Source organism: Micropterus salmoides, unplaced genomic scaffold (assembly GCF_014851395.1).
Source record: "Micropterus salmoides isolate LMB-PRFRI ecotype aquatic unplaced genomic scaffold, ASM1485139v1 Ms_hic_scaffold_15, whole genome shotgun sequence".
Lineage (NCBI taxonomy): Eukaryota > Metazoa > Chordata > Actinopteri > Centrarchiformes > Centrarchidae > Micropterus > Micropterus salmoides.
The window spans coordinates 14,296,342-14,310,185 of NW_024040596.1; the positions used below are offsets into that span (position 1 = coordinate 14,296,342).

General features: G+C 40.5%; 2 protein-coding genes across 4 annotated transcripts; one reads left to right on the top strand and one right to left on the bottom strand.

The window, feature by feature from the left end:
• Positions 1-55: 55 nt before the first annotated feature.
• Positions 56-5,678, bottom strand: fastkd1 (FAST kinase domains 1). 2 transcript variants are annotated; one of them, XM_038720477.1, is made up of 15 exons: positions 5,607-5,678; positions 4,687-5,196; positions 4,526-4,594; positions 4,141-4,266; positions 3,656-4,054; positions 3,444-3,554; positions 2,820-2,951; positions 2,251-2,737; positions 2,054-2,168; positions 1,854-1,982; positions 1,605-1,736; positions 1,406-1,519; positions 713-857; positions 498-612; positions 56-391 (listed from the first exon to the last, which is right to left on the bottom strand). In XM_038720477.1, the coding sequence occupies exons 2-15, from the start codon at positions 5,019-5,021 to the stop codon at positions 296-298; spliced, it is 2,505 nt and encodes an 834-aa protein (XP_038576405.1). In that variant the 5' UTR covers positions 5,022-5,196; positions 5,607-5,678; the 3' UTR covers positions 56-295. The 2 variants fall into 2 exon arrangements, with proteins under 2 accessions (XP_038576405.1, XP_038576404.1); XM_038720476.1 differs by lacking the exon at positions 5,607-5,678 and adding an exon at positions 5,320-5,600.
• Positions 5,679-6,504: 826 nt separating this feature from the next.
• Positions 6,505-13,001, top strand: ppig (peptidylprolyl isomerase G (cyclophilin G)). 2 transcript variants are annotated; one of them, XM_038720478.1, is made up of 13 exons: positions 6,505-6,651; positions 7,281-7,365; positions 7,760-7,834; positions 7,937-8,044; positions 8,299-8,343; positions 8,432-8,519; positions 8,642-8,671; positions 8,768-8,907; positions 9,049-9,226; positions 9,305-9,490; positions 9,583-9,670; positions 10,646-10,785; positions 11,100-13,001. In XM_038720478.1, exons 2-13 carry the CDS (start codon positions 7,305-7,307, stop codon positions 12,079-12,081), a joined length of 2,121 nt encoding a protein of 706 aa, XP_038576406.1. In that variant the 5' UTR covers positions 6,505-6,651; positions 7,281-7,304; the 3' UTR covers positions 12,082-13,001. The 2 variants fall into 2 exon arrangements, with proteins under 2 accessions (XP_038576406.1, XP_038576407.1); XM_038720479.1 differs by lacking the exon at positions 6,505-6,651 and adding an exon at positions 6,691-6,866.
• The last annotated feature ends 843 nt before the right edge of the window (positions 13,002-13,844 follow it).

Consider the following 13,844-nt stretch of genomic DNA (forward strand, 5'->3'; position numbering starts at 1 on the left):
AATAAATTATCTAAAACAATACAAATTAATTCAGTTTGATGAGCAACACTGAAAATTAACCAAGAAGCGTTACATTTTATTTAAAAAACTCATTTTCATACAAAAGCACATAGTAGACAATGGCACTTAACATGAATGAGGTAGATTCATGTCAACTTTATGCTCAGTGACTAAAACTAAGGAGCACTTGATGTACATTAACATACTGTCGTTCAGCCTGAAAAAATCTCAAAGGCTCAGTGTTGATCCTTATAATGTTGCATTTTACATTTCATTATTCAATAAATAACGGCCTTCAAGAAGAAAGCTCTCTAAATATTTTCTTCTTTAGATATTCCTTCCAGGCGTCCTGTGTTGAGAGCTCCATAGAGTTCCATTCAAAGTGGGGGATCTGTAAAACACAAATTGTAGTGAGTTTTGGAAATCTCTCATAATTGATGTGATTCAGAGTAAGAGCTGTACAATACCGCAGGGAATCTTAAATGCTGCTTTCTCACCTGAACCACTCGGTATCCCAGAATTTCCAGGTGTCTTTTCCTCATCAGGGCTTCACCTTTCATATGGTGAGAATTCTTGCAGAAGGACTTTGAATCAAGAAAGTCCACAGCCACTCTGAGTGATACATAAAAACAGAATATCTATCATACTTCATTTCTGAGTGGTCTAATTATTCATCTTTAATAATCAGGCTGTTTTCCGATGTATCGCCTACCGCTGAGCTCCAGGTACCAGATCATCCCTGGTGTTTTCCAGTGAGCTTGTCCCCCAGTGAACCTTTCCTCTGTCTGAGATCTGCAGTGTGCTAGGCTCACTGTAGGGCAACGGCTGCAGGCGTTTGTCCAGAATGCATTCAAAGTCTGAAACGACAAAATGCGCTCACGTTACACATTCGTCCTATGACTGTGAGTACTCGCTCTATTTCCCATTCACTTCTGTAGAAGCCCATATCATGGACAAATTCAAGCTTGTGTTTTTTGTTGGCTTCATACACAGTTAATAGTTTGTGATCCCTCTGATCAATATTCAGTTATTACCAGCATCAGAGACATGACATCCCATCCTTTTTTGGAGGCCAGTGCAGGGAAATTTAATGTGATAGCCAAGCTTGTGTTCAGTAGGTATACATTGAATTTCATTCATATAAATTTTATCAAGATCAACATAATGATTTCTGTATTTTATTATGTCTTATGTGTTATTGCATCATGTTGCATGCATGGCTATCTGTCAATTTTATAATTTTAGGTTGATTAATGTGTATTTTCCTTATTAATGTACGAAATTAAATCGATACATTTTAAGTCTAGAGGCTCCCACTCGTATCAGCGTCTGTTATCCTTTTTCAGAGAATAGAAAAGGTGTGATAAAATATCAGAGAGATGCAAAATGATCCAATCTTACTCACCTATGGTGTAAAAATATGGAGTGACAACTGCTACTCGAACACAGTTAATGCCACCAAGAACTTCACCCAGCATTTTGTGGATTTGCTGTTGCGCAGGACTGACAATGCCACTCACTGAAAAACATTTTGACAGACAACTGAATTGTATAGATTCCTTTAAATTCCATTTTAAAAACCCGACAATAGTTTCTCTAGTTACCTTTCTTTCGGAGCTGCTGGCAGTAGCGCTCATGAAACCACGGCACCTGGAACTCAGGACACTCGAGACACACGGCACGATTGAGCTCCATGAGGCGCAGTCTGGTCCGCATATTAAGGGCATCAGGTAGGGCTGTAAGAAGTAAGGAGAATAGTTACACTAGTCCTGATTGAACAAGTGTGTAGTGCTTACATCTCAAGATGAATATTTTGCTCCTGATGCATATTAACAATTGTATTTCAAATTTACTTTCTAGTTGGGCATCCAGCTTTCCCAGAAAGTCTATACTGAAGATTTCTCTGACTAGTTCCTCAGAAAAACAGTCAGCCACAGCCAAGGAGTATGCCAGGAGAACTAGCAGATGAGGGTCAAAGGAGCCTACAAACACAGAGAAAAGCGTTAGTGTAAGCTTAAAACAAACAAAAAAATGTGTAAAGCGATTCACTTACTTATATGAGGAGTGATGCGCTGAATACAAACATCGTACAACTCGTCTGCTTGTGCAGAATCATAATTCAGGACAGAGAAGGGTAGCAGCGTGGCATATGTTGCAGAGTGGTGAATCTTAAAAATGATGCAGGAGAGGTACAGTTACTATACATTTAATTTTTCCAGACTTAATATACTGTGATGTCTCTTACAGCACCTTGTCAATGTCTTTAATGGCCACACAGGCGATGCGGTCCATCAGGGGAGGGCAGACGTGATTTATCCTTGTTAGGAAGAGGGCCAGCTCAGGCAAATTGGTCCAATTTATTTGGTCCATCATCCTCTGCAGTGTGACCATTGTCTCTTCAACCAGCATTTCCTCAAACCACTCTCCCGAAATGTACCTGAGCTCCTCCAGCAGCAGTTCCAGCCGGTCAGCCGTCTTCAGCCTCTCGTGCCCGCAGCGGTTCAGGGTCTGCAGCAGACGGACGTATTTGCTGGGGGTGTTGTGGCGGTAGGAGGGATCGTTGCGTACCCACTTGGCAACGGCAAAAGAAATGGTGTTGAGGTCATTGAGATTGCACTGGGACACCACTGCGTCCACCCGTGAAATCACACCCTCGTCAAGTCGTGGGCAGGGCAGCATGGAGAGGACGCGGGTCAACATGGTGACTTCGTAGGGGAAGACACTGCGCTGCAAAAAGCTGCAAGATAAAAATTATATCAGTCAGTGTTATTCAATCAAAATGTGAATAAAAAATGTCCTGAGCTCAAATAAAGCCTTACTTGACCAAAATGTTTCTTAATTTAGTGAAGAGTTCGGGGTTCTGGTACTGCAACAGAAAAAGGGCTTGGGTGACTCTGGCCACCTCTACTGGCTTGTAGACATGAAGGTTCTTTTGGATTACTGATGCAATTCTGGAAAATAACATAGTAATAATACAAAATATTTAACAGATATTTCAATGTATACGTGGAGATTTGTCTTTTTACATTAGCACATTAAATAAACATTATGATAAGGATCCATTTAATTAGATTTTTAAAGAATTGTGAACAAGACTGAGTTGGAGATTTTACACTTTACTTACCCTTATCAAACAATGTAATGGAAACACTGGTTTTGTGGTGGGATTTTGTCAAGAATTAATTTTAAATCAAAAACATCTTTAAACATCTACAAGACGAGTCCATGATAATTGGGCAACTGTATCTGCTGAGGAAGATCATGGGACATGATCGAAAGAAACAGCAGAGGTCCTAAACTGGTCTGTTTCCAAGATCAAGAATGAACTTTTCTAATTCATAATAAGCTGATATTAGCCGATATCTGAAATACTTTATTACTTTATCATATCGCCTTCACTTCTTAAGCTAGGCAGGTGCTGTATGGCAGAGATATGAACTCACTTGTTCAGTAAGCTAAGATTCCTGCTCTCAATCTCTTCTAGAGCTTCAGCTACAGCCAGAGCCTGCTGTGCATTGAGCTCATCCGCCAACAGGAGGGCAGTGTTCTCCAACCTAAGAAAGATGAAACCACAGTGGAAACCTGTGAGACTCAAGAATTGTTGTATAGGCTTAGATTTCCACTCAAGGTTCACCCCACTGATAACGATACGAACCCTTCTCTGATCTCCTGGCTGGCCATCGGAGCCAGAGCGACAAACAGTTTAGTGAAGGAGAAAGGGTCGGTGCTTGAATCAACCAGTTCTGTTAGTCTTTGTTTAACAGCCAGCCTGAAGTCACAGTTGTTGAACTGCAGGGACTGATACAGTCCCATGATGATGCTAATGTTTTCTGCGTCCAGCCTGGGAATGTTGCACAAGAGGATCTGGTTGCACTTCTCCAGCAGGGGCCGGTGACTGTACTTGATGTTGCGGAGGAACTGCACCACTCTCCGTGGGTTGTTATAACTTGAGGGATCCATGGTGTCCAGGAGACGGTCTGCCCTGCTAATGAGGGCATCCCGAAGCCGGGGAGACACCAGGGACGACACGCTTATCATCAGTGTAGTTAGGATCCTGGAAAAGCGTGGCCAGAGAGTAAATACACAATATGTAGGTACTTATATTTGAAGGTATTTGATCATATCTGTCTCAAGACCAACCTGGCATCATCAATAGATGACAACCTCTGATCCACAATTCTGGCAATATGGCCCATCAGAGGACTGTGTTGAAGGTGCTGATCACTGAGACAGATGGCGAACTTGGACAGGGATGCCATTGGAAATCTGCAAAAATCCACATTTGTGTAACATCTCATTAGTGCTGAAACAATTAAGACAATCTATCAATGGATTGACAGAAAATGTAACAAGAAGTGGTATCCAGATTTGACTTTTAATAATGTATTAAACAAAAATGCTTCTCTTATGTAGCAATCTGCTGTTTTTCTCTTTTTTATATCATTGTATATTTCATAATCATAGTTAGTTGCAGCCCTACACCTTACTTACACAAAACAAAAAAACAATGTGATGCAAATCATACCTGTCTACTCGGAGCCATGCTTCTGAAACCAACTGCTGAACAAGAGAGTCATGTGGATCCACATTCAACCTAAAAGACAGACAATAATACAGTGTTATCATCACTATTTCCTAATGCAAATGCACAACACATAATCTGATTGTGTCTATATCTTAATGTACCTGAGGAAACTGTAAAGCATGTCGACCAACATAAAGTCATCCATAAGGGCTATTTTGTTCTCTGCCAAAACCCGGAGAGTCAAGAACTGTGGGTGGTTCTTGAGGAGCTCGACAGTCCTGAGCATTTGTGGTTTCTCTTTCTGAAACTGCCATAGCATCCCCACAGCCCAGCTGACATGGCTCACTGTGAGCTTGGCCTTGTTCTTGCCCACCACATCAAACAGCTGATCTTCGGCAGAACAAACCCGCAGTTGCTCCAAAACCTGGTCTCGGTTCACTGTCCCCCCATGACGGAGCCTCTGAAGGAAGGAATTCACACACCGGAGCCGCAACATCACCACAGACCTTGGCTCAAATTAAGTATGCACTGGGGTCTTCATTGTACCAACAGATTGTCCACTGTCCACCTCAATGTGAAACAAGCAGGCAGGCTCAGGCAGCTGAGATCACATTCACAAAGGTACAGTTTGTAAGTATTAAGTTAGATGTTAGGTGCTCCGCACGTGTCAACTGAAAAAAAAACACAGAAAAGAACACATTATTTTAAAATTTATCACAATATATTTGGTTATGAGTTTAATTGTATGCACAAAGAATACACTTCATGAGGTTAGCTCAGTGTGTCATGCTGACCTCAGGTCCTGACGATTTCATCTCGCTTAGAGACCCACTGAGAGATTGCATATGACTTTCCTTTAGTGCACCACTGTACTGGAGTGAGCTGAGTAGCTAAGCTCAGTTTGCTAACACGGTATTCACGTGGATGAAGAGACAATCACCTAAAACGACTGACAACCCCAGATTAGCCGTGCTAACTGGGTTTTTAGATAGATTTCTGCAGATTATAGAGGTTCAAATAGTATATATCTAACACAAATATAATACTGTCATTAAAGCCTCATTCAAAGTCAAATTATTACCTAGCATGTGTGCTATAATGTTTCACTTCCGTAGCCAGTGACATAAGGAAGTTGGAATATCTTCAAACCCTGGGCTTTGCCTTTCAGGCAGCAGCAGCCCACGCATGCTGGGGAGTCTAGCGTGTCCTTAGGAAAGGCAACCAGAAGTTTTGAGGGATTAATTAAGGTGTTTTCATAGTGTAAATACATCTGACACAAACGCAAATTATCCTTCTGAATCACTCAAAGAAACTATACATTATCTTCACAGGACCCTGATTTCCCTCACATGACCTCACATTAATGATTCTTTATATATCGTTCCCTGTTATGCAGGAGCTGCGTGGGCGATGTGAATGAGTTTGAGAAGCCAGAGGGATTATTGTTATACCTTACAGGTCTTCTTCTTGTTCTTCTTAATGTGGATTGCTTCATTGTCATCTATAACCCTGTATCATGTATAAACTGTTATATACTTTTTTAATAATCAAGTGGTGATTCTCATTTTGAGCCAATGTAGATTTAATTGAAAATGACCTCTCCCATCCCCGAATCTGTTAATCTGTTTTATAACTCTTTTCTATATTGTATTTATTACATTTCAGTAAAACATGTTCAACAGTTTCAGAGTTTCTACCCTCGCAAAGCACATAAGGATGCTTTCCTATAATATAAGAACTGATATAGCCCACAATGCCGAACTTAAACATACAGATTTTAATAGAATCTCTTCTGGAACCATAACAATACCTGGCTTTTTTAACCTGAGATTGCAAAGAATAATGCGACTCCCCTTGGTCTTGGACTCCCCATAATGTTACCATTCCTTTCAATACCCTTTAAGTTGTTCATACCTGCCAGGTCAGTTTCAGGGCACACAGCTCACAGGCCTCTTCAGCTGCGCGCCCTACTGCGCACGATCCTCCAGATCCATTGACGTCCCTGCCGCGCCATCTTTAGAAAACGCTAAGCGCAACCAGTCTGTGAGCGCAACGCTGAATGAAACTTAATTTTCGCCGTTTGTGAGAACTGCTCGCTGTATGGAGTGATATCCTTGGGTTTCCAGGTGATGTGATTTCCCATTAACCACGTGTTAGCGATATGTGCGTGTAGTTAATAAGTCCAAATCGTATGGCAACATGGTTTCAGGATATGAAGGAGAATCTCTGTAACGTTACATGTTGTCTGGCGGTGGCTAGGTAAACTTGCTAATGCTAACACCAGGCCTAACGTCTGTCTTCGGTGTGCCTATGTGAAAGCAAAGCGATACAATCCAGATTGGTGAGTGTGTGAGCGGGGAAACTGTTAAAAATATCTTTTTAATCAGCTCCACATGTCAAATGGGACTTAAAAGGCGTTGCTAGTTAGCTAACGCTAGCTAGCGAGTGGAAAACAAACCAACATTAGCCAGCCTAATTTTGCATAACGTTATTATCAAAGCTGTCATCGCAACGTAAACAGTAACGTTTGTTAATTTGATATACCAGTATTGTAAGTCAACACATTTATGACGTGGTTTGCATCATATGGTATTCAGTAGCATTTAAATAAATCGTTTAGCTGGTCAGACCCGGTAACGTTAGGTGTGCGTGATTATTTTTTTTTAGATAATTCCGACTGTTAATTGACATCCTACGGGCAAGGTATTAATAAGTTGTCACTAACATGTGTTTTATGTGTGTTTCTCACCTTCAGCTGTTTTGATCAGTAGAGGTGATCATGGGTATCAAGGCTCAGCGCACTCGGTGCTTCCTTGACATTGGAATCAGTAATGTACTCGGTAAGAAATAAACTTGTGTAAACTTTCTGGCTACTTACGGAAATGTTCACTTTAGCTACAAGTAATGCAGTTTAATACAACAGCCCTGCAATAATATGACCATTATACGTTTTAATAATCGATGGTTCAACTGTAAGATCGGTTGGAGACTGTAGTTTATGCTGCTGTTGTGTTGTAGTATAAACATTCTTTCTAATATTTAGTCTACCATCACTGATATATGTGGGCTTAGCAAAATATTAGAAACTCCTATATGTATGCAGTAATAATCAAGTTTTGCAATGATGTTGTATTACACTGTATTCGTTTTAAGTAGATTCACCTAATGAACTTAAAGTAATTTCTTTCTCAAAATAAGCAAAACCAACACACTAATGATGATCTTTCCTCTCAGTCGGCAGAGTTGTGGTGGAATTGTTTTCAGACATCTGTCCCAAAACATGTGAAAACTTCAGGTGCCTCTGCACAGGTGAATACTTTTTTTTTGTTTGTGTGTTTCCAATAAGAATGTGTCAAAACTTTTTACTCCATGGCACAGATCGATATTGACACGTACTGTGGTTTTATTCAGGTGAGAAAGGCATTGGTAAAGGAACTCAGAAACCTCTGCACTACAAAGGATGTCTGTTCCATCGAATTGTAAAAGACTTTATGATTCAAGGAGGAGACTTCAGTGAAGGTGAGTTAATAAAGGTCGAAGTTTGTGGACGATGTACTTAGCTTAGAATACCCATGGTTATGGTCCACTTTAAGAAGGCAAGGGTGTAGTTACTGACTGCAAGTCTCTCTATGTCAATAGCATCACAAAGCTGCCAGTTAACATTACCCTACCCAATCTATTTGAATGACCAGAAATTAAGTTTTATGACACAAACATTTTTTTTCCTGTAGCAGCCTCCTTGCTTGTGTTTTATTCTTTTATTGACATCGTAGGTAATGGAAGAGGAGGCGAATCCATCTACGGAGGCTTTTTTGAAGGTAAAGAGGCCACTGTCAAAGCTGTCAGTTGTTATCCAAACCGGCGTTGGCTTCAAGATGGCAGTACAATCTTCTCCTTTTCCCCCAGATGAAAGCTTTGCTGTGAAACACAACAAGGAGTACCTGCTGTCTATGGCCAATAGAGGCAAAGATACAAATGGATCACAGTTTTTCATGTAAGCAATGTGTCAGTTGCTATATATATTATAGATCTGATGCATTATTAGTTCATTTTGTTGTGCCTAAACCAAACAAATAATGAAATGCCTCTTTTCTTGAATGGCCTGTGACACTTCAGAACAACAAAACCCTCACCGCATCTGGATGGGTAAGTGCTGATTGATTGCATAGTACACAGTGTACACTATGTTTTGCTTGTCTTATATCAACATAGCTAAAGATGAACACCACTATATTTTCTCAGTGTCCATGTAGTTTTTGGTCATGTGATTTCTGGCCAAGAGGTTGTTCAAACCATGGAGAGCCAGAAAACGGATCCTAATAGCAGACCATATGCTGACGTGAAGGTTTTGAACTGTGGAGAGCTCATCCCCAAATCTAAAGGTTTGTTTGTGTGAACCATTGTCTGTACTTTCAAAATAAGTTTCAAACTTCCACTTGTGATTTGTCTGCCAAGATGGACGCAGTGGTTATTGTTTTTAGATTTTATAGAAGTGCTTCTGACAGACTCTTAAATGTTTGCAGCAAAGAAAGATGGAAAAAAGAAAGAGCGGGCCTCTTCCAGTTCCAGCAGTAGCTCCACCGACTCTGCGAGCTCATCCGCATCCTCCTCTGATTCTGAAGAATCAGAGAAAGAATCTAAGAAGAGGAAAAAGAAGGTGAAAAAACTAAAAAAGAAGCAGAAGAAGAAGGAAAAGAAAAGGTACCTCCATTTATTTTCACTGTCTGCAGTGTAAACCGTACCTAGTGTCTTATTTTCTGAGCTGCAATGCTTTCCTAGGTCAGAGGCTGAAAGTGCTGAAGAGAAAGAACAAGAAGAGTTGGTTACATCTACTGTACGTCCTGAGGAAATTCCACCCATCCCAGAGAATCGATTCCTCATGAGGAGGAGTCCCCAGCTGGCCCAGAAGTCAAATGAGGAGCCAGAAAAGGAGCCGCGAAATAAAGAGGAAAGGCAGAGAGAGAGGTAAGTCTGCTTGACAAACGGCATGTTATAGCAAAACTCTAAACATGCAGTTGTCTGTTAATTTTCACAACTTGTTTTTTTTCTGTCTCTAGTACTGGCTCATTTAATTCTCAGTCAGCGTTTCACAGGAGATTAGTGATGACACGATCCGGGAGGAAGATAAAAGGCAGGGGTCCAAGGGTAGGTGCACAACTCCCTAGGGGTGGGAATCTCTTGGCACCTCACAATTCGATTACGATTCAGAGGGCTGCGATGCGATTTATAAAACGATTATCTTGATGTATCTTTCTGGATAGTTACTAAGCATTTAATTTGTGCACTAAAATTCAAAAGAAAGATCTCCTAATTAGCTTGAAAGGACTTTACAGCCAATGCAGATATCTCTCACCCCTCATGCACACAAAGAGTAGTATATGAGAGTTCCCCTCATTAAACAGTATTTTTCTGCATCCCTAATTTACTTCATTAACCTCAGCTCCATAGTCACAACTTTCATTACTTTAATTACCAGTTGTCAGACTCCTGAAAACTGAAATATAATTATCAGGATGTAACTTACAGTATGTATGTATGTATGTATGTATGTATGTATATAGGACAAAGCTGTACACCAGTTTAGTCCAAGCTTGTACCTGATGTTCACTTTTCCAGGAGTTGGGGAAACAACAATATGTTGATTAACGGACACACTGTGAACTACACTGCACGTTTACTACCAGACTTAAAGTTATTGCTAATATTTTTCTCCACTAACTTTCACTGTCATATTCTGCAGGATACACAGAGAGCTCGCCACAGTGTGCAAGTTAAAATCATCACTTGTTCATTGATATTAATGATTGTGTGACATTTAAGTAGTCATTCATTCCGCACCGGTCTCTGTTGTGTGCACGCCACAGGCGATCCGGCCGTTGCACCTCCGCAAGTTCCGCCTTTTGCGTTCCATCAACATTGCGTTATGAATTAACATTTAATAATCGACATTTGTTAATGGATTCAGAATCTTCCACGTCTGCATCGGGATGCATCAAAGAACCGATTTTTTTCCACCATCCCCTACAATTCATACTGTGTCTATTAACTGTCATGTAATTTCACCATTTCTAAACATTTTAATTTCAGTTTTGTAAGGTGTCTGTCTTTTCTCCCATCCAGCGGTATCGGACTCCGTCACGCTCTCGTTCAAGGTCCAGAGATCGTTTTCGCCGCAGTGAAACCCCTCCACACTGGCGTCAGGAGATGAACCGTCAAAGGATGAGGCCACTCACTGGAGAGCGCTGGATCAAGGGTGACCGGTAAGATAACCTCATTTTGACATATTCAGCAGTATGTAAACACTGTTTTAGCCAGCCTGAGGTGTTTTTGTCAGTGCTCACAGCCAAGAACACAATGTACTTGCATGCTTAAGTGAAACGTAAATTTTGTGGACGCAGTTACAAATGTAACTGAAGCACGAATCAGTTTGGACAGCTACATTAAAAATCTGAAGCGTTCCTGTTTGAATAGGCAGAATAGAATATAACAATTGGCTCAGAACATAATTGAACGCTGTCATTTGACTTGATAGTTGTCATGTTCTGTAGGTTACATTGACTGCACTATTTTACAGAGGTGACATGGATGAGGCCGCTAAACCTCCAAGAAGAGAGAGACGGACCTCCGACTCAAAGCATGAACACTCAGCTGAGGGTAAAAAAGACAAGAAAACTCAGTCACATAGGTCCAAAAGCAAAGAAGACCGTGCTGTTGAGAAGGATGAGAAGCATAGCAAACACAAGGCAAAGAAAAGAGAAAAGTCTCAAAGCCGCAGTAAAAGCAGAGAAAAGAGTAGGAGGTCAAAAAGCAGAGAAAAGTCTCAGAAGCACAAAAGTGATGACAGGAGAGGTCTCTCAAGGAGCAAAGACCGAAATGCTAATAAAAAAGAGGAGTCAGAATCTGATCATAATAAAGATAGAAATAAGGGCCAAGAGTCTGATAAAAAGCATAAAGAGGATACCAAAGGAAGAAATGGTGAGAGAACTAGGGCAAAGTCTCAAAGCAAGGAAAGAACAACTACAAAAGATGGGTACAGATCAGGTAGCAGGAACAGGGAAAGGAGTGGACCTGCAGTATCAAAAGACAAAGAAGAAAAACGAGAAAAGGACAGAGGGGGGAGGGGCAGAGAACGTAGCAGGAGTCAGGAAAGACGACACAACAGCGAAAGGGAGAATAAGAGGCGCCAAACATCCAGGGACAAGGAATTTCGAACAAGAAGTCCAGATAGAAACAAGCCAAGAGACTCGCACAGAAGCAGGCGCTCCAGGAGCAAGAGTAACAAGAGAGACCACAGCAAAGACGGGTCATCTTATAGAAAGGACCGAGACAGAGAAGTTGCCAACCAAAGGCGAAAACGTAGCAGCAGCACTGAGATTGATAGAGACGACAAACGGAAGAGTCAAAAAAGCCCAGAACGCAAATGGAGCCGAGCAAAAAGTACTTCCAAATCCAAAGACCGAAGAAGCCCGGCAAAACCAAGACCTGATAGTACAAAAGGCAGAGACAGAAACGACAGCAAGAGGAATAAATCAAGCTCTAGCTCTGACAGCGACTGAGCCTGTGATGAGATCCTAAAGGAAGAGATTGGGAGTTTTGAAGTCTGTCTGTCCATATCTTTTTACCCATTACACACACACACACACACACACACATATGCAGCACCAGCTTTCCATCCACAGTGGGACTAACTCACATTCCTCATTTAGTGCAAAACCCTCACTCCACAGCTCAGCCAAAGCTAACACAATTGTCAAATTCTGTCAAAGCTAATTCTCAAAACTGACTTGCAACCATGTGAGCTTTGGCTGAACTGTGGACTTCAATTTGGCACTGAATGAATGGAAGTTGTGGATTTGTCCCCCATTAAGTGCATTACACTGTTGATGGGTAGGTGAAGCTGCATTGTGGTCAGTTAAGAGAAAAGCCTTTGTTACTGGCAAAGCAGTTCACCTACAGTGTGTAAAAGTACCATTTTTTTGTTTGACCAGAGAGTCAGTTTGAAGGCTGTTTGTTTTGAGTTCTTTGGTAAATTATTTTTTGGCTTTAGATCCATTTAAAAAAAAAAAAAAGTCTTTCCCCCCTGATTTCTCCGGTAATTTGTTTTAATGTTATTTAACAGTTTGTTTAGGGGATAAGGACGTCTAAGTTTGGCGTGCTGTGATTCAAACTTGTCAAGTTGTTTTTACTTCAACAATCAATCTGGAAGAGAATACATACTTTCTTGCATGCTTATCCCTGCCATGTTAGACGAAATATGTACATCAATAACTTTGTTTTGTACATCCACAGCATTTTACTGTAATCCTGTTTGTTAACTGATTTTGAGATACCTCTGGTTTGTTTTTTTTGAATGAAAAAACATGTCATGCTGTAAGTACAATATTAAATCAATTTGTATAATTTGTGATTTGTACAAGTTGCTTTTAAGAAGATCTCGACTGCAGTATAGAATGTAATAAAAGGCTCCACTTTGATTTTAAACAATTGTTGTAATATTATATAAATGCTAACAAACACTATCCTTTGGAGGCCCAAACATGATTGGCATCCAAAATTACATGAACCAACAGTGACATCGGTATTACATGAAATTTACACCGTACTGTTAACATTGTGTCATCCAGTGTCGGGTTCAATGAACTGCAGAGGTGATTAATCACTCGTTTTAGTGTTGACAACAGTCCAGAGTGATCTTCTCTGCTTGGGGTAGTTGATTAACAACATCTAAATAACGAATGATTCATTACAAACTACAACAATTATGTACGTGTTGCAATCTCACAATAACCTCAAAATGTTAACCATAAGTTTCTCTACAGAATGTGTGAAACGTTACAGAAGTCCATAATAAGCAGTCAAGCATTCTGACTGAAACATTCAGAGAATATTGCGAGAATGTTGACAGCACATATTACTGTAAATAATATACACAGGTTTTAGTCCAAAATCACTCCCTATTTACCAAATACTGTACAGTGTACTGTAAGTTTAAAAAGGTTGTACTATGTTGTGCCCAAAAAATGTCCATGGCATAGAGACTACTTTTTTGTATTTTTTAGTTACATGGGGCATGTTTTTTGCCTTTTATTAGCGAGATGGAAACAACGGGTCACTGGCTGCACACAAAATGGGATATTGCGGTTTAGATCATTGCTTAAACATGTAGGATGCCCCATGGACACTATTTAAATCCCACAATGCAATGCATCATACTTAAATATTATACATATGAGTGTTGTGCTGCATTATACCTCTATGTGGTTACACAAAACAGTTCCCCATATACTATATAATAGAGCAAACTATTGAGCGTCTATGA